Below are 27,241 nucleotides of genomic sequence, written 5' to 3'. Positions count from 1 at the left end.
AAAGTAGGTAGTCTTGAGAAAGACTAATTGTCGAAAAAATATATGGAAAATCTTGAGAAAGACTGATCCAGCGAAAATATAGGTAGCCTTGAGAAAGACTGTTGCTGTTGAAAAACTCTAGGTAAACCAGGAGCTATCAAGATTTGTGACCGGTTCGAACAAAGGTTCAAGTCGGTATGATAATGCTTTCCTTCGGAAGGGGAAGTAAAGCCGTTGCTCCCCGGTCTATGAGTTGATCGGTCAATATCTAGTCCAGATAGTGGAGTCACCTCTCTGGTATCGGTGTTTGGCCTCGCACAGAGGTGTAACTAGAACAAATTCCAGGCCAACAACCAAAATTTTTTCCGATATTTTATTTAGTTATATTTTCTTTACATACTTAAAAGCATACTGCATAATGAGGCAAAATGAAGAGTATGTCAAAAATTGCTAAAGAATTTGTACATGGATATTTCAAGGGTGCTTTAATCGTTTTCATACGGCGAGATCCAGCAAAGTTACTGAAGCTGTATTACAAAGCAAGATTTCGGAGCAATCAAACTCTTCCGATCTTGTCCGATCCACAAAGTACAAGCGATTTGAAAATATTGAAATTTTTACTAATTTTAGGTACACCGAAATGTTGTAGTCTAGGTTGGGAAGGGTTTGTTTAGAGGGTGATATCTTGTTTCCATAACAATATTTTTTAGCTTGTAGTACACCATTTTGTAGATATATTATGTGGCTTAATGTCTGCAAATGGAAGATGTTTACTTGCAATTTTAAATAAGACTCAGGTTCAATTTTCTGCATGACGGCAAAATGGCCAAAATTGTGTCGTATAGGTTGGGACACTTCAAACAATTTAAATAATTAAAGACAATTTAAACATTAATGCATTATATTTATTTTTTGGTTAATATTTGTTTGTTAATTGGTATTTTAGAATAAGAATAAGTAACTGAAAGACTTATTTACTTCCATTTGACAAAGTTAATCTGACTCTCAATTTTTACATGTAAAACTTGTACGCAATCTTGTACGCATGCGTAACTGCATGGTGTCCCAACCTATACGACACGTTTGTTCCAACCTATTTTTCGAAGAAAAAAATCCAATGAAGCAAATGCAAAACCCTGATCTGTAATAAAATTTCATTTACTTCTTAACACTTTAAAATTATTTATTTCGATGAAAAACATTCAATTTAAGATGGTCCAAAAATCAGAGCAACAAAAGATTTTTCGCTCGTTTTTGACACTGCTCAGTGCAGCTGTGACAAGAATGAACAATAACTTTAACTTGGCATAAAAAGTGAGCTACGACCGAGTCTAGTATGTGCTAAAAACAACAGATGGCAACACTGACTAGGAACGAAAATATCGAGCTGTCCCAACCTATACGACAATCCCTTACATATCTCTATGAAAATAAGCGCAGATGTCCCTTATCTTTTCCATTGATCAACTGTTTATGCAACTGGAAAAACAATATCGACGCAGCTCACTTCGAAATTACTAGTATTCCAAAGGCTATAGAAAATAAACGTCCACACTGGAAGGATCATAGATGCCAAATTGTTAAAAACACTAGTTATTGTCTATGTTTAGTTAATATTAGGCATAATAGCGGCAATAGCAGCCTAACTGCTGGTAAACCGTTTGTTTGAAGCCAGTCTCGAACTAACAAACCGGGTTGGGTTCTAACCTGAAATGTATTTCGGGATCGCTCACACCACCGCTGTTTTGCGAGAACCTAACCCAGTTTCATTAAAAAAAACATTTATTTGAAGCAGCTAACCTGGGTTAGTTTCTAGTTTGTCAATCGAAAATGACACTAGAATCTCCGTGATTTTGCTTTTTCGGAAATCCAGCGCTTGATAGAGACACTTGCCAACAGATATTCAAATCCAATCAGATCATCTTGTGTATGTAATACCATCTGGCGGGGTTAAGTCAGACCGGAATAAGTCGCAAAACATCAAAAAATGAGATAATGATAGCACTGGATAAAGAATATCGTCAGCTACATTCCAATTTTGCAGATTTGAAATATGTAACAATAAACAAGAATATTGGCAAAAATTAATTTCCAATCCTAATGTAAAGGATGCTGCGATTCAAACTTTAAACTCGTTTTTCTCGAAATCAACATTTTGTCTCTTAGTCCGGTCTGACCTAACACCGACCATCTGGTGGTGGACTCTGTAACTATGTATTTTTCCATATATAGTGATGGTTTTTTCCAATTGGCTCAGGTTTGGAAGAGTCTTAGAGTGGCATGGAGAACCATGTTACATGCATTTATTTACACCTGTTCAACGATAGGGGCCCTTTAGATCAATAGTGCCCTGGGGCCCCGAGTGATCTTGAGACGGCCCTGCGCATCTGTCATTTTTCGTCAAAACACGTACCTTACCTAATACTGCGAAAGCGAACAAAAATTCTAGAGAAAATATATTATGCAAAGAGTAGAGTAGTAAATCTTGAAATGGCCGAGTAATGCACAGAAGAGAAAGACCCCAAAGGGAATATCTCATTGTTACTTACGTCCTATTCTAAATTTTCTCTAGAATTCTAAAGTTATTACTACATGTTTACAAGCCCGAAGGTCCGCGGTCACTGGCCAATGCAGACAGACGGTACTGAAATTGTCGCTCTTGCCGGGTTGGACATACAATTTCGAGCAATGATTCACGACGTACACCATTATGATGCAATTAAACAGAAACTTCCCGGGTTGTAAGCAAAAAACCTAAACCCCGCAGCATTCTTCAACCTGATTCATCCTACTTGTAAGAGAATATCCCAGTCGGAAATCACAAACGGCCTGTACGGCAGATCTATAGGCAGCCGCAACATACAATAAATCATAGGTGATTTTCCCACGAAAATTAGTTCGCAACCATGGCTCGTTTTGTTTCCCCCTTCGTTGTTTCCAATGATGAGCTAATCCCCGGGCGCATAAATTCCATACCGATTGGCAACAGTTTAGTGAGATTTAATTTTTGCGCGTACGTTGGAACACACGAACAACAACACGGCATAAAAATGAGTTACATAACATTCCATTTATTGTTGAGAGTTAGTTTCAAAAGCGAAACTTTTTTTCATTGAGCAGTACAAAGCTCGAACATGGGTAAAAACAACTGCACTATTTGCATCATACCTGTAACTGGCAGCGGGGCCACCAAAGCGAGGAGCTGTTCAATGAGCTATACTCAGCCCCTGAGTGGGATTCGCGGTGTTGGTTCCAATTAACAAAAACATGCGCTAAGGCACTGCCGTGAACTGGCCAGGGGATTTCGTTGAACGATCAATCAGCAGAGCCTGAAACCGACAGTGGAGAGTCCTTCACTAATCACCACCACCACCCACGGAATAGAAAAAATCGAAGCCCGATTGGACCTTTCGAAAACAGAATGTTTGCTGTATGTATATGTGGATTAGGACACAACCACGGCAGCAAAGGCCAGATTGAGAAAACAATAAACATTTCCCTCCGAAATTATCAATCAAGCGAAAAACAATGACAACATTTATCGCCACAGACAAGCGAGTGGGTGACCTTTAAATTTTCAACATCGCGTCGCGCTGTTGTACACCACAGTTCGCAAGCACAATCTTCTTATCTTGGCGGTCGATGGGTGTGCGGGGCGAGTGAGAAACGAAGCAGTAGATGGCAAGACGTCGAATGTAGAGGCAATTAATTTTCCACTTTTTGTGGGTTAGATGTTCGGGTAGGTCAGGGTTTGAGCGTCGGATTGGGGCAGCTTGTATGGATGGTTGTGTGCAGTATGGTGTAAAGAATAATTCGAATTGATTGTTGATTTCGGATGAAATGACAGTTCCGAGCGTTGTTCAATTGTAAACGATGCAATACTGTACTGAGAATTACTTCTATTTAACGCGTCATTTCAAAAGACACTTGGATAAAATATTTTATTTTACACATCATTTAATTAAATTATATTTTTACTTAACATTGTACAAACTTGCAGGTCCGTTGAGAGCCGCGCCGGGCCCCGGGATTTGGAGTACTGACGGGCTCTACCATATAAGACTTCTTATTTCAATATCAATTAGAGAAACTATACGGGTGCAACCGTTCCAATTAAACTATTTTTATGAAAATTGTTTATTTGACACGATCAGGTATTGCATTTATCGCTCATATGAGTAAATGCGTCCGGGTTATTTGCTACTGCAACAATAAAAACTTACATTTTCGCACGAAAAGTTATTGGCACTCATACAGCTTCTCCGGATAAATACAACGTGTTATTTTTCCGGATAATTAAAACCGCCGGAGAATGAGCGAATGAGTTTATCACGGTATCCTTTTTGCGCTCGCTGCCTTACTGTCGCTATTCCAAAACACGAACAAAGTCTATCCTACTTCTTCGCCGCTTTTCTTTGAAATTAAATGTATATTTTGACGTTTTTATTGATTTCCACGAAATTCAAATATTATCACCTTCTCCGCTGAGAAGGAAAAAACCAAATAAATTTTATCCGAAAAATTAATCTCACGCTATTTGTGGAGACGGAGAATTTTGCGACTCATCTTATCTCGGAAAAGTTGGACATCGGATAAGCTTCTTCTCGCGTGAGTGAGAGGGAATTACAATGCCTGGACACGATTCAACGCGTTAGCTTAACAGAGTCGTCAGTATTTTAAACATGTAATAGATGGAAAAAATAGAAAAAAGGAATATTTGTGGCTGGCCATTAGAATGACTTGCGTCCGACTTGCCATTGTAATTGGAAACCTTTTTTGCGGCATTGTCATACAGTCCATATCGCCATCGTTCATGCTCCCTTGACGACGCACATTAATGCTACCATCGCTAATGCTGCCCAAAATCAGAGCTTAGAAAAATTGACATCCCTTCGTGAGCTTGAAAGAGAAACAAATGTATGTTCGGTTTCAGGAACAAACTGAATCTTGTTTCTATGCTAGCTCTGAGAAGGATTATCAAGCAAAAGTGCACCAAATATAGATTACGCAGTTCAGTTATGCTCGAAAATATAAAAGAACTTCTGTCTTCAAACTGTCCACATAATAACAAATGAATGCGTTGGTTGGTGAATGAATTTATATTTCCTCTGCACTCAACCATTCGATTCTGCATAAAATTTCAGTCAGTTTGGAAGTGAATGAATGAGGGAAGCGTTGAAACTGAATATTGGTTTCAGCAAATTAATCAGAAATAGGCAACTGAATGTGAAATCCCGCACCACTGATGCTGCCTTGTTTCTTGTTGTTGGTACATGTTGTTGATTTTGAGGTACTGGATGCAGCTATTGCAATTGTCACTATGACCTGAACGAATTTTCTTAATCGGTTTCTGAACTTGGTAAAATCGGTTTTGGAATCAGTTGTTACATTTGCTCTGACATTCAGAGAGAAAACATTGGGATCTAACAGCGAAATCTGCTGTTAAAAAGACTGAGACAGAGAGTTGTGAGAGGAAGAGTTTCAACTTTTGGTGGAAACTATTGGGTAGATTAAGTATCTAGTTAAATTCCCATATTTTTCTGCATCAAATGTGTACACTGCAACCTGCATTTACGAACCAAACCAAGGGTTCGTAAATTGAATTAGTTCGTTTTTTGGGATTTATTTCGTAAAAAAGTTCGCTTCACATTCTTATTAAAATTCGTTGATTGAGCAACATTATCGATAACCCTAGCAATATGGGTATTTTCGAGCTTGACAAGTACATGATGAAAATGGATATTTGATACCTTTTTGACATCCAGGAAGGAGACTTCCGATTGAACAATAATCTCGATAACCCTAACAATTTGGGAATTTTTGAAACGGGCTTGATAGTAGTAGATGATAGAAATGGTAGCTTGGAGCTATTTCGAACAATATCTGTATAAACTATGAGGGTATTTTTAAGCGGGTTTGACGAGTAGATGAGCGATGCCCTTTTGAAGGCCAATATAGCGTTTTCTGGTTGAGAAAAGTTTTCTATAATCATATCATTCGCATCACAAATCACTATACCTATATCTATTCTATGATTATCTTATTTCGAAAACGTCAATATTTTGGGTAATAATGATGTCTTAACTGAAATTCGCCATCTTGATTTTCAAAATGGCTTCATAAATTGATTTTCGTCATCTACTCGTCAACCCCATTCCGAAAATGTCCAGCTTTTATTAGTAACAGTTAGCTACGAATATGATAAATTGTATGCCACTTCATACTGCACACTTTGAAAAACACTTGCGATAAATGAAACCAGAATGGTTCAATTGCACTGTTAAATGAATCTAATTGGGTTACGTTCACCTACTTCAGAAAACCATTGGAACGATTGGAACGTATTTGATTGTAATATATTTGCAGTGTCAACAGAAACAATAAACATCAACCATTAAATTAAAATAAATTTAATTCAGTTACGAATGCGGGCCCCCAAAACAGACGTGGACCCCACGGTAGTTACCCCCCCCCCCCCCCTGACCCCATCCTCTCCACGGGTCTGCAATCTTGAGCATACCATATGCATGTTTGTAAATAACGGTTGTATCCTGAGGTACTTTGAACAATTAAAACTACCGGCTTTAACTAGAAAATATTAAGAAAAATACCGCTACGTGGTTTTCCATACACAATCATCAATGATAATTAAAATCTTGAACAGCGACTTATATGCATTTATAGACAATTAAATAAATAAATAAATACGTCAATATCAAACCGAGTAGATTAATGGAAGTTTCCATTAACATGGAATCGTTGCGATATTTATGATAGTCTTAGTTATGACACAGACTAACAGACATAACACTTAAAAACAAAGCTTCGCCCGCTTTAACGGTCATTTCAAATATATTTGTAGTTGGGACTGTGGCCACATTTGAAATTATGGCGCTACTGTCATATGAACAAGCATACGGGGGATAGCCTACTAGTGAAAAATTGTTCCCAAACCTGAGGGGTAACCCACCAGTAAATGAGTGATTGGGACTTTGAATAAAAAGTGGAGCTAGTGTTCTGGGAAAATTGTCGGATCGATGTTTTTTGAGGGAATTCCCGTATAGTGTTATGTCTGTTAGTCTGTGGTTATGAGTCAAACAACAAATGCGCCTCTAATTGCAACAAAATCACATGTAAAACAAAGTCTAATTACTTTTCTGATGTTTGTATTCAAACCAACAATGTATTGTCAAAACTAAATTAGTTTTCTCATCATACGGTCATCCCAACCGGCCTATCTTAAAAAACGAGTTGGAACTCATTAGATTTGGCTTGGGTAGTATCTAAATTTAAACTCCACAAATCACGTCTCAAAAACGGTGCGTGAATTCAGCGCGTACGGAACTTTGTTTACTGTCCGCTATAGACAAAGTCGTAGCTTCGAACCGCTTTGGCTTCCTGGTTTCCAAAAGTGCTCATTTAGCATCTATCAATGCTGCCGGAGGAGTCGTAGTATAGTTGTGGTTAGCTCTAATAAAAATAATAGCATCTCCTGCCTGTCGGTGTATGAACGACTCTTTCGTAGTAGTCAGTTCCATAAATGGTCGAGAATTATATCTTAACACATTAATTTATGCGGTGCTCGCTAGGGTGGCTATTGGGTTGGTGAAATGCATGCAAATAAGAAAATGAAGCAACAACACGTGTAAAGCGGCCCGCTTCGATGGTCCTAAAATGTTCCACCTCAAGCAACAGTGAACAAATCAAGCGCAAAAACACCCTCCGGACTGGATGGCGCCTACCAATGAAACCGTTGACCGAGCCCTGTGAATGCTGGCAGTAATACCATATCGGTACAACTAAACACCTCGCAAAACACAAACACACACACCACTACCAGCCATCGGTGAGCAGGAAGCTAAACGGGCTCGTAGCATCTGGGTGTCCTCCGAGGTGCCTTGTATGGAAATGTGGCATGGTGTTCACATCATCAGTTTGTATGGCTCACAGGTCAACGAAATCGTACGATTTATGATGGGAGGGGGTGGCGTTTGTGCTGATCGAGACTACAGTCCATGAGGTTGTTGGTTGGCGATGAAAAATGACATAGGAATTAGATCGGTTGATTGAGTCCGGTTGAAAATGAGTATCTGCGTATTGGGAATTTGAAGGACTAAAATACTATTCGGAAATTTTTGCACTTGGTATTAAAATTCTTAAATATGTGAAAGAAACATTCCAATATAATGCACAACTCCACAGAAAAAAGGGTTGAATCGATAAAATTGGGAAATATTTCTCAGCAGTGAGAGTGTCAACGAACAATCGTTTTGCTTTGGCGATTATATGTAGCTGAACGGTGCAGATTGAACGCGAGTTAAGCATCCAATGCTTCTCAATCTGCCAACTGAATTTAGGTTGCGGAAGAAAGTGTACGACTTGATATTTCACCCTGCGATACCAATAAACTAATGAATCCGGAAGCTCTTCAAGACGGAGGTAATCTTCAACCAATTCATATACAACATTTGGTTATTTGAAATGGTATTTACCGCATTTTACTGTCAAAACACATCTCGTTCCAGGAAAATAAGTACGTTTGAGATTATTATTTGAGTACGAATCCCTAGGAAAATCACAAAAAAAGAAGTCTGTCTATCGAGAAGTGACAACAGATTGACACAATGTGGGTACAGGACCCTTATTCATCAAAGCACATTTGCGGAAAAGTATGATTGTTCTGTTTTATATTTAACAACTAACGAAAATTTTACGTAAATATTGGATTTCGATTCGGAAAAGTATCCCTTCCCGTTATCCACTCGCTCAAACGTGCTTTTCTTGTGAACTCGATCACCGAGCCCATTTCCGGGTTTACAGAAACGCGGTTCTTGCTATGTCACAATCTGCGACAGTTTCCAGTTATTGTTGGAGAAATCTGCAATTCGCAAATGAACGGATGAGATGAAATATATTGAGATTATCTGCGAAGAATCGCTGAGGAGTATTCAGTATTATATATGCGTCATTTTAGTAAATTAGAAACATCCACGGTTCCAAGTAGCTTCCCTGGGCTATACCTGAAGTAGAAATAAATAGCGGTGCCTAATGTGGCGAAAGCATTGAAGTAACTAGGTTCGATGGTTCATAATCACCGCCGGCTTCACACCGAAGCGAAGAAGAACATCAGTGTTGGCCGGATACAGCGAGGCGTCCAAGGTCAAGATCCTGGCGCTTCTTGAGATGCGAGAGTATCGCGTGCAATCCGGATTCTGGCCGTCCTACGGTTTTGAGTGACCGGCAGGTGTAGCAGGCGCTGAGGCGGAAGATGGAAGATGGTGAAATCCTTCTGCACATTGGGCATAGAGGCCGGTTCGACCAGACGGACGGTCAATAAGTATTTGGCTAACATGCACATCGCTATTAGGAAGCGAAATTCGAGACCGTCTGTGTCAGAAGCGCAAGCGACCCCCCGAAAGCAGCGACTGATGGTGCTAGTAAAGGATGGCTTCCCTGCGAAGCGAAACGTGGTTGTTATTATGGACAACAAGACTTACATGACAGTCGACGGAATGACTGGCAGCCCTGTTAAAAAAATGCGGAAGAACATGGTCAGGCAATTTAAAAAATTTGACGTTTGACTCAACTCGCGTATGCTAATTGCCCCTCGGAACAAATGCATTTTGCGAATGCGATTTAAAGGCAATTTCAATACTTAGACAAATTTTCTAGCGGCTGAAATGGACTTGGTTGTTTTTCGCGTTTTTTCAAACATGGCGGTTCATGTTTGATTTAAGCTTAAAATTGTTTTTTGAACAATTGGTGTGTTTTCACTTGTACTTTGTTTGTCCAGTGCACTTCATTTAGCCAACGAATGTGGGAAATTGTGGAATCGTGTGTATGTATAGTAGAACAAGATCTCTGACCTACAGTCTTAATGAACGTCAGATTGTGATAAGTTTTGAAGTGCAATACCAATTTCACCATTGATTCTTCCTATAATTTGGTGGTGATTACTTAGTATACTGGTAAGTATATGTGAGTAGATAATGAATTCGAAAATAAGCAATATTTTTAATTTTAATATTAGGCAATTAAGGGCGATTAAATGGCGCGTTCCGTGGGCGATTTGGGAGCGATTTAAGGGCGGGTTGGGCGGCAAAAATATGACGGCGGCAAATCGCCAAAATGTTGCATTTGAAATAGCCCCCTAATTGCCAGCAAATTGCTGGAAAATTGAAGGGCAATTAGCGCATCCGAGTTGGCAAGTAGCCCACCGTTAGCCAGCAACTTGCCCTTTTTGACTGGGAGGGGACTGGCTATTTCACGTCCCCTACACACTTAATGTTTTCTGCCGAATCTCAGTTTTTTCGAATCTTTTGCCGAAATCTCAATAAATAACTTTTTTGCTGATATCTCAACAAAAGTGACGTTTAATAGCTGAAACTCGGAATATATTTCACCGGAAATCAGCAAACAAATCTCACTTTGCCGAGATATCAGTTTCTAAATTTGCTGAGGGATTCGAGTGTGTATCTTCGTCACGAGCGGTTGACTCTTGTAGAGCTCCCTTCGAGTCGGTTAATTTTCATCATTTTTGGCACATTTTACTGCCTCCCGGTTATCGAAAGTGTGAATAACGGTGCAATTTAACGGTTATACAATGTGAAGTGGCTTATAAAAGCATTTTTCGGCATATTTTCGACTGACGCGAGTGGTGACAGTTTGTGAAAATCGAATTGCGGCAAACAAAAAAAATCTTTTCCTCGCATTACAAGGACAATAAAAGTGCAAACAAAAAATATCTAGAAACACAATGTGCATTCTAAAAATAGTGAAAAATTGTTTTTCAGAGAAAAAATTCGACCCGAAAAGTGAAAAAATACGGCAATAAGAAAAATTGGCATATTCAAATAATTGGCGTTTCACCAGCGACACCTGGTAGTCGCCACAAAATTCTTCAACTGTTTTTTTTTTACTTTCTTATTTTATTGCAAATAAGCAGAGGTTTTGATTCTTTTTTATTCGGGATTGCAGATATTTTGTCGCATGTAAATTTTGGGTGTTCATTGATGCGATGGCACTGTACGGGAACACATATCTGCAGGTCGGCCAACTTTTCTTTGGACTGAGCAAACTAATTTCTATGTTTGTTTAGGGTTTGTTTTACCAACGGGGAAACTAATTCACAGAGCATTGGATATGCTTATGGAAAAACACATGGCTTTAATTAGGGATTGGGGACCGGTCGGCAATTACCTTCAGTTATGTCAGCACGAAGAATAAGTGTTTCGCTGTCATATTCATTGGTTAGCTTTCAATTCTATCTCATGCCCCCACGCGAGTCTAGGTCTATTGATGACATTTGGTCCTCAGACCGGCGACGACTGGGTGCTGTTGGCCTTCTGCCGATAGTGGCAGAGAGGGTGCGAACGGATCTAGCCGAAAAGACAATACCGTAAAAATGAATAGTTGTTCGGAGGTCGGCTCCAATGGGACATTGATTTGACTGGTATCGATGATCGCGGGTCAATACGTACTGAAAATTCGCCGCGTCTGTTTTAATGAATCTAATTTCAAGTTCCGTTACTGGTAACAAGCCCGTGCATCAGGTTAACGATCCTTTGTATTTCCCTTCAATGTTCAATATAACCCTTCGTATACGTTTATTTCACAAACAATCCGATATGGAAAATAGGAAACACTTTGGTTGATTTATAACATCTCGAGCTATCATAACTCTTTGTCTGTATTATCACTTGGTAGTTTGCAACCCAAATATATATCGTAGAGAAGGAATAGCGAAATTAAACTAAATAATGTCACAATAAATAGTGATCCGGCCCATTACGCAAATAAGATTAGCTTTTATAGGCAATACTCCCACGGTCAGCTGTGTAGAATTGCAATTGCTTTTGTTTAGAAAACATAGGATACTCTCAGTGCCCGGCTACCCAGAGTTTAGAAAGAACCAAAGACTAAATAAGATCTTTTTCGAGCGATCGTGTTCTCGAGGACTAACTGAACTACTGCCTAATAGACTATGCTTTGCAGGTCGCATCGCTTGCTTGGAGCGGATCCTGGACCCTGTTCCCTTCCCTTCCGAACCACTAACTCCGCGACACCTATGGAAGAGTCTGATGAACCTTCTGTATAAGATTCCTCATTTTATTCAAACAATCGTCGGGTAAAATCAGCACCGACACGATAGAAACCACGAAAAAATTCGCGTTATTGAAAATTATTAAAAAAATATATAAGCAGTGCTCCTTATAGCCGGCTATCCGGAGTTCAAGTTGCTTATTTTGCTAATAGTATCAATACAACAAATGATAAATTTCCCAAATTCTCGGCAGCCGGGTGCCCAGAGCAATTATTACATGATAACGCAATTGGCACACTTACTAACAACTCTCCCCTTCCCGTGATATATGTGGTGATGCAGAGGATTCATCGGTGTCTAGTAGCAGCATGTATCGGACTAACATTTCTTCCTTTCCCAGAAGATCTACATTCGGACGTGGCCGGCGTCGGTATTGATCAGCATGCAGGGATCGGATTGTGGCTCATCATTTTATTTCCAAGCATGTTGTTCCCATGAACATTTTGCAACCTAATTCGGCTCTGGTCAATAACGGAGTAGCAACTACGGGCGATCTCTTTATGCTTATGCTTATATCAGTTTCTAAATTTGCTGAGTACACGGCTGTTGGAAAATTGCCGAGTCGAACTGAGTGTATAGGAAGGCAGTGAGCAATGGCGTCAAGCGGTAGGATTACACAGTACTCACAAATTTTTAATCTCACGCCGAGAGTCTATTGATGAAATTTGATCGATAGAACGGGGTCGGATGGGTGCTATCAGCCTTCTGCTGTAGCAGCGGAATGATAGGGTGCCAACAGACAGGCCTCAAAACCAGGGTGGCCACGTGAAGATCTGTAATTTAGTAACGAAGAAGTAATTTTTCGTGAAAAAATCTGAAAATCTGCATCGCGGGAAAAAAATCTATATCGAAAATGTGTATTTAAAAATTAACTAGAAGCTTCCCAAAAATAAAATTGTCAATGAAAAATTAAGTAATCTTTGTCTGGAGAACAAATGATATCAAAATTTGGCACTTTTGTTCCACGGTTTAGTGGTTTCTTAAAATCTGAACTGTACAGGGTGTATTTTAAGTGTTATTCGAAATTCTGATAGGCTGGGTGCTACATATCTATAATGAAAAACTGTAAAATCTGTATTTTAGCCAAAAATCTGTAATCTGTATATACAGAATCTTAGTCGTAAATTATCTATAAAAATCTATAAAATGCAGAATAATCTATATATGTGGTAACCCTGCTCAAATCTTGAACCGTAAAATAATGCCCCAATCCAAGGTTTAAGGCCACTCATCCGGGAGAAGAATGGGGGGCTCAACACTTCGAACCCCAGCCCTACGCAAAACTATGATTGGAATTCGAAGTGATGACAAATACCAGGCCACGCAGGAGCTTGTGGGGCATCAGGGCGTACCCCGCAATATTTCTGTTCTTATCCTGTAAGCGGCGTTCTAATAGGATTGACTTTCTTTTCCTAGATATGTATTCGGGGAAACAAAACGGAAAATACATAATACTGTTAATATAATATTGGAGGAGATTGTGACAATGGAGATGGAAGAGGAGAAAGATTGCGCGGAAAACCAAGCTGCAAAATAGTGGCTCGTTGGGGGATTTTGTGTCCTGCACTTCGTTCATTTTCAATTCTCCAGCTAGAGACGAGAATTGGACACTGGTCAAGAAGGGCACAGACCAGCTCAGCTGAGCAACCGGTGGGTCGGAGGACTCCGAGCATAATACAAAAGAAACACAGATAACTCGTCACTTAAGTGGAGCGGTGAATAAATTCTGTGGGTGGCTGGTGAGGTAATTACCACAAACCCGTTAGTAGGTGTGGGAAGGAGTCCCAACCGAAAAAGATCAAGGGGCAGGATCCTGAACTGCCACAGAAAACTGAGCAGTCTTCAAAGAAATTAACAAATCGAGCTCGATGGCCATCAATTCGCTTGACCACCCTGCGAATACCTTCAGCCAGGAACAGCTAAATACTACTTGATGCACACTGATCGATAGTGTAATGAAGAATCCGTTTCGTGATCGAGATCATCTGGGTGGAAGAGGAAATGATTTCGGCTTGGTTGGATGGGATCATATGTTAATCCTACAAGTAGTGCCAAAAACTATCGAAGCATAATGATCTCCAATGCTGCCAATCAGGTGCCTAGTCTCTTGTATTCCATATCTCAAACTGGTACCGTTGGCTGAATATCAACGCTTCTCGTGAGAAGAGCGGTAAACAACGGAATAGATGTTAACCTTGCGACAAATCGTGGATAAATTACAGAAACACAACTTTCGGACTCGGACCATTTTTTGTGGATTTCAAGGCGACATACAATTCACTAAAGCGACAATAACGGTGGCAGATAGTGTCTGAGTATGTGGTTTTCCGACGAAATTAACAATCTGATTCGAATGACGCAAGATGGGTCAAAATAACATGCACATTTGACTCGTTCGTGACGTTAGATAGCTAGAAGCAGGGCGATGTACTCTCCAATCCATTGCTCTAAATTGTGCTCGAAGGAGCGATACGAAGATATGAAACTTCATAAAATCAGGAGATCGGCTCTAGTTACGAAGTCCTGTGATGATGGCAGAAAAATGTATTTTTTTTCATTTTCCAAAATCAGGCGAAAACGACGAAGGAACGAAGCTTCTTTCAATACCACAAGAAAATAAGACAACGACCTAGAACAAAGCATTTTGTAAGACTGAAGCCTAATAGGTGTGCATATTTCTAGTTTTTATTGTGTTCTAGTTGTATTTTTAATGTATATTGCTGTGATTTAATTTAATGAACAATAAAATGAGAATCGAAAATTACTGAGCCATCATCGAAACGAAATTAAACATTCGGATTGTCATAGGAAACCGAATGTAACTGCTACTGCTACTCGTTTTCGTAGAATTGGGAGAGAAGGGGTCATTGTCTTAATATTTTGTATGTATTTAGTAACAAAGAAGGCAATGAAAAAACGAAGGTGAATCCTTTGAATTTCATCTCCGTAAAACCTCAGGTGGAGGTGTTTTATTAGCTGTGCGTGTTGGGGTCAAAGTTAAACACATCGACGAATGTAACAGTGTCGCACAAGTGTGGGGTTTTTTTGTTAAAAAACTAACCTATTATTTTTATTATTTATTTGCGAGGCTTAATCTTAGAGGTTATTCGCCTCGAACTCCTCAATTCGCCTATATAGAGGAGAGTGGGGATAGCTAATCCACGGCGATAGGTAAACCACTAAGTATACTGCGTCATATCGTGATAATTTTTAGGCCCATATTATTTTCTTGTTAGCTCTAACAGTAACTCCTGTGGTGTTATTGATTCGTTCTAATTCGTTGATTCGTTCGTACCGCCGCGTTGTAAATCTGTGTGTTCCGACTAAATTACTTTGTTCTCGCTGTAAAACCGCTTGCTTCGGTTGATAAACTATACCAAATCGTAGTTGTACTATCAACGTTTTGACTGCATTGATTAGTTTCTTCGCAAAATTGTGCGCAACCCAAATAATTCGATTTCATCTCGCCGCCGAAACAAAACTCTCCATTGTTTGGTCATTTTGTGTTGGAAATACTACTTCGTGATCATGAACCAGCTAGTGGATAAACCATGCGGAAAGTGTAGAATGGCACTGGGTAAATCTGACCCAGCAGTGTGTGACGGCTTCTGCGATGGATTTCGTTATTTTCACAAACACTGCACCGGCCTAACAGAAGATGAACTGTCTGCGTGTAGTGGCTCAAATGTGCTATGGATGTGTGACGATTGCCGTAGCCTACTGGAAGACGCAAAATTTCGTAATTCGATCAGCTCGGTTAAAGCCGCCCATGAGATACGAGAGAAACAGCGCGATAATGAAATTGGATGTTTAAGGAAAAGTATCGAATCATTGAACTCTACGATGGCTAAGCTTATAAACTGCACAAAACCGAGTTCATCTGTGCAATGCAACGAAAGTGCCGTGGTCAATGTAGAACACCACCATTCTTCTCCAATATCATTAAACTGCTCAGAGACAATGCATCCTGAAGGAGCTGCTAACGATAGTTTCACGCTATTCCTATCGAATATCAAAAACGACGTCAGCGAGCAGGAAATCTCGATTCTGGTAAAAGAATGCTTAAAAGTAAATGGTTCTGCAAAGGTCAAAAAACTCGTCTCGAATAGGCAAGACGTTAGTACGTTAGACTACGTTTCATTTAAAGTGGAGCTAGACACAAGTTTGAAAAAACACGCTCTTTCATCCAGTACATGGCCACACGGAGTACGATTCAGGGAATTTCGGGATCTTCGCCATAATGAACCTTGGATGCCAACCGTTCGAATGGATTCTTCTAGATCTTAAACCGATTTCCATGTAATGTTGTCGAAATTGTTTCACTGTTCAAAAATGTTACTGATTGTGCATTTGATATGAATTCTTGTGGTAGTTGTTATAATTATGTTTCTTGTTGATTTAGAGTGCTACACATTAGTTTTAAGTTTTCAATTAGACTGTAAATGTCCGTTGAATATACAAATATACAAATGAAACTTAACCTCACACGAGTGCGCGATAGTGTCAAACGTTTCTTGACGCTTTCAAAAAAAAAAAAAACAAACAAAAAGACAAAGTTTTTTGTCGTTATATTATCCCCATATAACTAGGGGATAGGTGAACTACTATGAATGTTTTTCATTTTGGAATACTTACTACAGTATACACATTAAATGATATTTCGTACTTTCAAAACAAAGGACAAGGTGTAAAGCGATATTTTTTCATGTGGGTCTACGTGTTTTTATATTTGTCGGAAGAATATTCTACTTTGTTTCTGGGGTGGCTCAAGTATCTCCACTTGTAGGGATATATGAACCATTTGACATACCACATGACCACACGTAAATTTTCATTGCCATCTGTATTATATATGGTAATGCATATTTTGTTCTTTCAAATTCGTACACAAAGAATACTGCATCTCAGAAGGCATAAGAATTATTGCAGGTAACAAAAAAGTGATTAATATATCCCCACCCACCCCTATGTGCGCTGCCTGCTTTTCGCCAGACAGGATTTGCGAACCCTCGCTGATTGACTTATATTCGCAGTCATTAGCCTCCATTGCTGAATGAATTATAGTCCTAGGCGAACATCCGGGGTCCCACAGGGCAACCTTCGTTTTTCTACTTTACTTCAAGGATGTGAATTACAGACTCAGAGAACCACGCTTGTCGTACGCCGACGACCTCAAGATATTCAACCGTATCAAGACTTTAGCAGATACGCAAGTTCTACAGAAACAATTCGATGTCTTTAGTGAGTAGTGTAACGATAATCGAATGGTTCGAAATCCCGCAAAATGTTCTCACCTTTTCGAGGAAAATAGAATCTATTAACTTCGCAAATAATCTATCAGGGCTGCTTATTCCGTGAGAATGTTCCATGAAGGATCTTACAACGATGTAAGATTCTAAACTCACTTTCAAGCAACACGTCTCATATATTGTTGGTAGGGCATCGCGAAACCTGGGGTTCATCTTGCGTACTGCCACATCATTCACGGATATATTCTGCCCAAAAAGTCTGTACTCTTCCTTAGTCCGGTCATCTGTAGAGTACTGTTCGACGATCTGGAGCCCGCACTGTACGAACAGTTCCAACCGAATTGAAAAGATCCAACACAAATTTATAAGATTCCATCTGAGATAGCTAAGGGATCGTTTTCGGCTACCTAGCTACGAGACCCGCTGTCAACTATTTCAACTCGGCATCTTCCAGCACCATAAGCATTAAGCCATTGCACTATATTGGTTATACATTTGCAGTAATGTTGCATTAAAACTCTATTACAGCATTAACAATGCAATAAAGTTCTATATTAGCATCAATAATGCATAACTGCACAGCCGACATATAGCATTATCGCTTGCTCTATATGAGTATACAAGGATGCAAAATGCCTACCTTTTCTGCGGCTGTAATTTTTCTGCCTACATTCTCATTTCTCTTTTGACGCTGCTATCGTGCGCTAGTGCAGGACGCCCAGCGCTGTACGGCAGTCTGTAAGCAAAGCAGTAACATGACAAAAAATACTGCTCCCAGTGCAGCCACCAGACGCGAGCGGTACAGCTTCTTTTTCCTTTTTTCCTTATTTTACACTTTTTAATATTTTTAATCTATTCAATATTTTTAATCATAAACGACGACAATGAATGCTGTTCGTTTACGCCACGACCGGCATCAACGCTTTCGTGTGCGGGCCTCCTCTTTTGACTATGCAGAATAAAGTGTACAAAGCGAGAGAACAAACCTAACTACGCCACACTCTCACCGTGCAGTCAGAGTACAGCAGCAAAACAAAAATGTATTCTACTGCTGTACGGAAAAATGTACTCGGTTTGGCTACTGTTCTGGCAATAGCTGTAGTGATGCGTCGTTGCAGCGGGCTGTACGGCTTGTGCGAACGTAAATATACCGAAAAAAATGTAGTTTACCGGTACCGTTGGCATCCCTGTGAGTATATAAAGCTGATATAACGCGTACATGCTTCAAGGATCCTTAAAGCATGTAAGCTTTACAAGTGCATTTAGTGTCATTATAGAGCAAATAAAAAACCGATATAATGCTATTGTAATGTTGTGGGTTTATTTGTTATGCAAACTCTTCTTGAAGATTATATTCGGCATATTTCATTTCAATCGAACAAATGCAATATAGTCCAGGGAGCAAACGCAGCGCACTTACCGTGAAGGACAAGGTAAGGTACCTCAGTTCGAGGCTTACTAAAGGTAATTTTCATAAAACATTCATATCATGTGAGAACAAAAACCCATTAAAGATATTCATTACAATGCATTAGAAGAGAGTCAATTACGGTTTTAAACAGAACATTTTATTTTAAAATTTTTCCTTTTTGCTCATCATACCGAAAGGAAACATAAGAAATGGTTTAAAAACCATGGCGGACAATGACAGCCAACTGAAGCTTTTTAATAGCATTAGTAGTGCCAATATTAGGCTTTCAAATTTGACATTCCACGCTGGTGCTATATAATAGCATTAGTACTGCAGAAACGAGCTGTCAATCTCTGCACAGTAATAGCACTATATTTCGCCTTTTCTGGCATAATACCAGCATTATATTAGTATTTAGGGCTTAACGGCTCTTTAAGACAGCTTTATATGTGGATCTAAAGCAGATATTAGGCTACGTTATAATGCTTATTGGTTACTTGGGTATATCAAGTAAACTAGTTGCTACTGATCTGTTGTCAGCGCGCATCGATTCTGCAGCCTTGATGGAACAAGTACACGCCCAAGCTAGTGCTAGGGAGTTGCACATTAATATTCTTCTGAGAGCACCTATTCATCGGTTCAACCACACAGCGAATGCGACCATCACGGGATTACCAGGAATTTTTTTATTGTGTGACACACCTGTTCGACTTCCATTTGTCTGGTAATGCGATAGATAGAAGGCTTATGATTATTTTTAAAAACATTTTAGATCAGGACTTCATTATTGAGCCCGATTGCGGCCCGTTAATGATTTACGTTTATTAAGAGATCAATAAATGGTCGAATAATTTATGTCCGAATGTATTTCAGACTTCATGTTTCTCGATCGTGGTCCGCCGGCTTTCATAATCCTTATACGCCTGTAGTACGTTCACCATCCTAGATCGCATATATCAAGCGTGTGCGGTATCTGTCCGACATAGACAACCTTAGCAAAGAAGCCTGTGTCCCTGGATCCGCCACTGTTCGTAATGGTAGTTCATTTTCAAACCAAATAATTGTATCGCACTTCCGAGTACTTTGTTGAACAATCAATCTTGAAGCGAGTCTGTATGTCTCTCGGGATATTTAGATGTTGAATAGCAAACACAAAATACAACAAACAGGTTGAAATCGATTGAAAATAGAGGTGCTGTTTTTCGTACCGTGATAAGATGAAATTGCTTTTCAATCAGGACATCAAACACGGAAGTTTGAGTTGGGATCCACATATATAAACAGAAGGTCCAAATACATAGGGTAAAGACCTAATTTTGTCCCCATTAGGGAGGGTGCCACACTATTCTATTAATTACGCAGCCTATAATTGCTGAAATGCGCATAAATTGGCATCAGTATCCTTGCTTCGTTCCCAAGAACCAATATAATAACACAAATGTCCTGAAAATGGGGAAATACTTCTATTTGAGTGCCACTAAAACTCGAATCGTATGCTTCTATTTTCGCACTACCATTTGAGCCAATGCGTTGAACAAAGATGACAGACGCTGCTCTAACTAACGGCTTCAAATGGGCAGGGCGATAATGGAAATAGAGCGAAAATAGTCTACACACCCTACATTTGTCTAGATCCAGTGATTCAGATTTGGTCCGTTGAATTGACATGGTTCTGATGGGCCGATGGTTCAGATGCTGTCATGGCGAGGGTCGGAACCGAGTAACCGGGTACAGAAGACGACAACTTAGTTCAATGAATACCAGTCCAATCTGTTAATATAATCACCGAATTATCCAACATATGATTAGAGCCAAAGTTGGCAAATACTGAAATTATGCTAGGTTGTTTGATATGTACTTCCAAAGTTCGTCTTCCACCGTGATTAGGTAATATGAATTTTTGTCGGACTATGCAATTGCATAGTATATTATCGACAAGATAATGAAATTGTCTTGGAATGTAATAGAATCTTAGATAGGTTCATCTCGGTATGAGTGGGAATTATGTGATAGTGGAATGGAGTAAATGTTGCTTCTGAATCATGTTCTATATGGCAGTGAACAATATTTTTTGCCATTTTCGTATAATCAGTTTCAAATGCGGTTCGTGAATATGAATTTGGGATATTACATAGAGTTTTTGCAAGCTTGTTGCATTTCAAATAACTCCTACGAGTGAAATGAAAATTATCCATAGCAAATAATTAATTTTTTTGAAATTAGCAAGGAAAATATTAGAATGTTCAAATACTACTTAAAAATCAGATTGTATTCAAATTGGTTGAAAAAGAACAAGAGAGGCAGGATTTAAAAAAAATATAATCAGATTTGAAATTTATTCCAGTTGAACGCAAACTGCAAAATTCAGTTCAGCTAGATCATAAACGATAAAAAATATACAATTCAAGTATTGATAGTTTCGATGTCAACGTACATATTAAATAACCAGACTAAGATAAAAAAATCATTCATTTTAGCCACCAGTTTTACACATCAAGGAAGGCCTATGCATCTGCTCTCAAGATTATATGGCAACTGTGTTCGATCGACGAGCAATACCTTCAACCGGAAGACATAACAACCCTTTACTCTTCCACCGGCCGTATCTAAACATCTATGAAAATATTATCGATATGCAAAGCAACGCTGTCTGTTTAGAGCACGCCATTATTCCCAGCTGTTTGGAGCCCGATCTGTGGATACCCCATACGAATAACACAGTTTTCAATCACCTTCGCTAAACAATAACTTAATAAGCCATTTCCAACCCTCCAAGAGCCTTTTTTCGAAACCTGCTCATAGCAACGACGGTGCTTTAAGTCGAACCGACTTTGTTTAGAAACAGGGGGGGGGGGGGGGGTAAGCCGTCTCAAGTAATCACCACAGTACGACCTCGACGTTTGAGCTGTTCTCCGTTTTCTTTCGGGCACACAGCTACGGTTGGAGCAATGTTTTTGGGGTTTCGCTTTTTCACAATACACTTCACTTTCAATTCCTTCGTCTCAACGGTGGTGTCGTTCGTGATGCCAATTCTTGCATTACCTCAACGGTCTGACTTGCACATGCTGATCGTGGACAAGTCCATAGTGGATAGCCTAACCGCGCCCGGGGTCTATGAGTTTGCACAATTTCCTGCACGAGCTTTTGAAACTAATTATCTGCGCACGAGTTAGCGTGCCAAACTTTTGTATCACATATGTCGGTATATAGTTACCTAGATTGTTGTTCTCTTTGGCATCATCGCATCGCTCCACGACCCGTATGATACCGCGCCCAGCTATCTTGGGGAACATCATTGTTGCTCCCATCTCCGTTAGTCTGGCCATGATTATGTTTCTGTTGTTGTTATTGTTGTCATCGCCACTTCCGTTGTTGTGATTATTATTATTATTGTTGCCATCATTGGAGGCAGTGTTGGTAATATCGTTACCGAAATGCGATGGAGGCCTCATTTTGATTTGTATGACTTTTTTCAAACTCGTTCTCGAAAAACTCAAGTACTTGATCGCACTTTAGGACTCACTAAAGTTAGATAAATATCCCACTAGGCACTTCTAATCGATCGTACAGACAAATTCGTACAACTTTCCACTAACTGCACACTACTATGAAACAAAGAAAATTCTCACTACTGTTTTGGCAAACTTTTCCACGGCAGACAGTTTTCCAAAACCCGTATCCTCCGAAACCGCGGGAAGGTTTTCACTGCTTCACTGTTCACAGGCGAATGATTGCACGTTTGCTGGTAAACTGCTCGAAGCAACCACGCTCCAAAGCAAAGCAAAGCTTGCTATGTTTCTACTTGTCCGCTACACCACCAAGCAGCATGTGTATCTTTTCCGCTGTCTGTGTTGTAGTAAGTAGTAGAACCGCGTGTGTACTATGAAAACAACAACATCACCTTACTTTTAGTGGACCGACGGCCGCTTTGTCTGCTACAGTCGTGCTACTGGTAAACCATCCACCATCGCTGCCTTGGCTTTTCCTTCCTCCCCGCTTCGGCGCAATCATATGGTTGAAGTGTGTACAAACAAAGAAACCCAACTCTAACGGCGTGGCGGCTGCTTGCTTGCTTCTGTTTCGAAGCGCAATGACGCTGCTGGTATGTGACTGTGTGCGCGCGATTCGGTGGAGAAACAACGCGCAATAACGGTACACTCACGATATTCACGCCGCAACGCCCCCGCGCTATTTTCATTTTGTTTAATTTTCCGTCGCGGGTTTTCCGCACACCATAAATTTGCCCCCTCTCTTCACGGTCGAAAATCGACGTTCCAGTCTTTCTTCCGGGGCGGGAAAATGAACTTTACCGGCAGTGAAATTGCGTTGTATGCAAGGTTCAAATTGTAAATATTTTTTTTTAATTTCCTCGAATCGTTGGGATTTTTCATGTTCACAAAAAAAATCAACACGTTAGTCCGACGTAAAAAACCGAAGCAAAACGCAAATAAAGCGAGGGCATTTAAATATTAATGATAGCACGTCAACTCAGCTGTTCGCGAATAAAGAGGAAAGAGACGATGGTTGGTGATCTGAAGTGCGCTTGAACGGGATGGAACGAAAACAAAGAGCGTTCGCGTCGCGTGCACTCGAAACTAGTTTTCCGGCTGGCGTTGTGTTTGTGCTCAACTTTGTTTATGAGCTTCAGCAAGGGAACAGTGTTGCCGAGCATTCGTTTGAGTGTTTTGCTAGCTTCGGAAAACAATCAATGAGTGTTGAAACTGGAGACTTGTACATTCGGATAGTAATGAATGTAGATTGCTTTCAGTAAAGTTAGTTACTCTGTAAACCATATTAGTTAACTCAGCTGTTTAACCTTTGTGTCCAAAAAAGCTCTTGAATATGGTAAATTTTTAATCGATCTTTTGAACTCTGTGAGAATCAATCGGATGAATTAATTTGGTTTCCCGAAATCCGGATTTCCGGTGACATATCCCAGAACTGGGAAAAACAGTTAGTGGAATTCAGTAGAATCCTTGGAATAAACTCTAGGCACAGAAATCGTCTGTACAGGGAATGGTTTAAAAACAGATGCTAGTTAAACGCATAACTTTTTCGATATTGAATTCAAAGTTCATCTTTATTACTTCACCGACAACACAAACTTTCGAGTCTCTGACAGATTTTTGCCATTCCTCCATGATGACTACTTTTAATTGATTCTTGCTAGTAATTGTAGGCTTCTGAATATTTCGCACAAAATAGTCCCAATGCTCGATTGTGTTTAAATTCGCAGATTGGGGAGAATGAGGATGCATCGATTAATCGATATACAAGAACCATTCTTTCTCCACCATCGAACTATGATTCACATCATTATCATGGATGTAACGAAAACTGTTTTCCATATCCTTATTTTCCTGTGCTGGCCTTCAAATTTGACTTCGAAATGTTCAGATAATCAAAACTATGCTCTATGCTATTTTGCCCCCAAGAAGAAAACTTTGGGTAAAGCTCAATTATTCTCCATTGGGGAAAAAATTGGGCAAAACTAGTCCTAACTAGTCCTAAAACCTATAACTAAATTAGTTATGGAATTTGCGTTTCGACTTCGTCTCACCAGAACCCAATACTAACTTAGTGACAGGACAGGACTAAGCTAGCGCCGGATTGTCGATAGCTCCAAAAACGAAGACATAATTTGTATTCCTGACAGAGGGGGAACAACTTGACAGCTCCTATACAAATCGTTGAAACCACTTTATTTGGGTCTGTGGGTCTAAAATGGCGGATCAATTTTTATTCAAGAACAATTTCTAAAAAAAGCGTAAACTTGTTTACAGTGAAAATTTTCTTGTTCATTTTTTTTTACTTTCGATAATTCCTTTTTGAAGACTTTTTGGGCGTTTGGTGTTGTTTTGTTATAAAAATGCATCTTTATTCCGATGCATTATTTTCAAATGATTCATGATTTTTTGGAATCATCCGCATACAAACAAGCGGCGCTTATACTAGTTAGTGAGCACCTTTATTTAGTCTTAAGATATTAGGTAGTAATATTTGTATTGCAATGTAAAAAACACACACAATGATACTGGACTATTTTGCTCCCTAGAGTGACAGGAAAAAAATTACCCCTATCGGCCCACCCCTGATTCGATTCCTAGTCCCACCAGGAGTACATGAACCAAATTTGAAGCAAATCGGACAAGTCTAGCTACCGGACCAACGTTCCTGAAGTTTGTATGGGATTTTTCGACAATTTACATGGAGAAAACCCACTAACTCGCATTTTTGCCGCTAGGTGGCACTGTATGTATCGTATTATCACTGTAAGTGAAAATAAGAAAGATAATTTAATTGCCTACAACTTTGCCGAAGACTGCTAGTGAATTCGGCTTTGTTAAAAGCAGTTATTAAACTTCTAGTGAAGTGATGTCTGAGTCAGTTTTGCATGGGGCCTAGCAGTGCATGGTTGTGCAATTTTTGTGAAATAACCGTAAGATTTAGCTCTATGATATGTTCAGAATAATTGTAGTAAATAATACGAGCCATGTTTTGGTTAGAACATTTTAGTTCCACATTTTACCACATAGAGGGCGCCAACACTAACATTTCAACAGAAAGAGATAGAAATTAGGTGTCTTCCACAAAGTTGTAGAACAGGCATTTTGCAATAATTCTTCTGAACATCTATCTCTCTTCTATGAAAAGTTAGTGTTGGCGCCCTCTATGCGGTCACAGTTGGAACTAAAGTTTTCCAACCAAAACATAACTCGTATTATGTGTTATAATTCTTCTAAACATACCATTGGGCTAAACCTATCGATTATTTCACAAAATTGCATTTTTCGTAGGAATCGAGTACTGATACACAACCATGCACTGCTAGACCCCATGCAAAACTGACTCAGACATCACTTCGTTAAAAGTTTAATAACTTCTTTTAACAAAGCCGGATTCACTAGCAGTCTTCGACAAAGTTGTAGATAATTAAATTATCTTTCTTATTTTCTCTTACAGTGATAATACGACACATACAGTGCTATCTAGCGGCAAAAATGCGAGTTAGTAGGTTTTCTCCATGTAAATTGTCGAAAAATCCCATACAAACTTCAGGCACGTTGGTCCGGTAGCTAGACTAGTCCGATTTGCTTTAAATTTGGTGCAAGTACTCCAGGTGGGACTAGGAATCGAATAAGGGGTGGGCCGATTGAGTTTTCAAAAAATCATTATTTTTCTGGGCAGTCTATTGCTCCCTCTCCGATAAAAAATGAACTGTCATCATTTCTGATTTTTGTGGAAACCTTTGCACCGTACATGTCGCAGCACCTATCAGTTGGATGCTATACTGTCAGAAATAAACAGTCGAAGTCAATCCTGCCTTTGTTAAATGCGAAGTGAAAAATGATAATCACAAAACTAAATGTATTTAAAGATTAACGACAAACTTTCGAGAATTGTCATATGCGAAAGACATTTCAAGGGCAATGGGCAAATCATGCATTTTATATTTTACATTCGGCACAATTTGTAATCCTTAACTTGTTTGTATTTATTTTAAATTATTACGCTGTTTTGAAATGATCATCTTGTTTATCTCTTCCGAATGTAAATAAAGAAAACAAGTTCGCAAAAGACGTCACGAAATTATTTTCTCGCATAGAAGTTTACAGTATCGCAATTAGTGGACGGCGTTCTATGGTGGCGACATCATTCGAAACACGGTGGTTTCAAGCAACTTAGGCTAAACGTCAAGTTGCGGGAGGGTTGATTCCTGAGCAAACCCCTAGTCCAGCGTGATGTCCAGTAAGAAAAGGAGCTCATTTTAAGCTGATGAGAACTAATGAAATCGAAACATTTGGTTTGGTTAAGCAAGGCAATGCAAGATGTTCTGTTTTATTTTTTCTTAGTGGAGAACAATTTAGGTAAAAGCTATTTTTTCTCCATTAAGAAAAAAATGGTTTAAAAGCATCTTTGTGCGTGAAGAGCGCAATACAAACAATTAAATTAGTTAGGGAATTTGTGTTTTGACAGAGAAATGCAAATCTATAGGCGGTGGTCAGCTATTTTCGTCCGCGACCCTTATCACCCATTTTATAATTTTTCAACATTTTTTTTTTTCAATTCATCAACAGTGCTATCTTTGAGAATCTTGGTTAAGCAACTAATTTTTCCGATCCTATTTTATTGCATATAATTAAGTAGTTTTTATATCAGTATTGCACATATTTTGTCGTATGTAACATTAAATATTCTTTGATTTGATGGCATTGTAAGGGAACACGTATCCGCCGGTTGATGCCAAAAGATGCTGATATTTCATTAGACTGATAAAAGTAATTTTTTTGTTTGTTTAGTGTTTATTTGACCAACTAGAAAACTAATCCACTGGCCATTTTATGTGCGTGGGGAATATGCATAGTCTTGTCTGAGTGAAGTGATGACTATTGAATCTTGTATGAGCCAGTTACTAGTTTTAGTAATTAGTGCAAAAATTAGCGTCATCGGTTGTATATTTGACATACAAGGCTAGTCGTTTCCTGTATTTCGGTAGTA

At 39.3% G+C, this 27,241-nt stretch overlaps 1 protein-coding gene across 2 annotated transcripts in view; it reads right to left on the bottom strand.

Annotated features, from left to right (window-relative positions):
• LOC131684452 (leucine-rich repeat-containing protein 20) overlaps positions 1-22,524 on the bottom strand; it is a 43,333-nt gene extending 20,809 nt beyond the window's left edge. Inside the window, exon 1 of one of the 2 annotated variants that reach the window (XM_058967353.1) lies at positions 21,957-22,524. In XM_058967353.1, the coding sequence (XP_058823336.1) occupies positions 21,957-22,194 (238 nt within the window). In that variant the 5' untranslated portion in view covers positions 22,195-22,524. Of the gene's footprint in view, positions 1-12,324; positions 12,477-21,956 lie in introns of those variants that run through there. The other variant, XM_058967355.1, reaches the window with a different exon arrangement.
• Between the last annotated feature and the right edge of the window lie 4,717 nt (positions 22,525-27,241).

This window comes from Topomyia yanbarensis, chromosome 2 (assembly GCF_030247195.1).
Source record: "Topomyia yanbarensis strain Yona2022 chromosome 2, ASM3024719v1, whole genome shotgun sequence".
In the NCBI taxonomy this organism is placed as follows: domain Eukaryota; kingdom Metazoa; phylum Arthropoda; class Insecta; order Diptera; family Culicidae; genus Topomyia; species Topomyia yanbarensis.
This window is presented reverse-complemented; position numbering and strand designations above follow the sequence as displayed.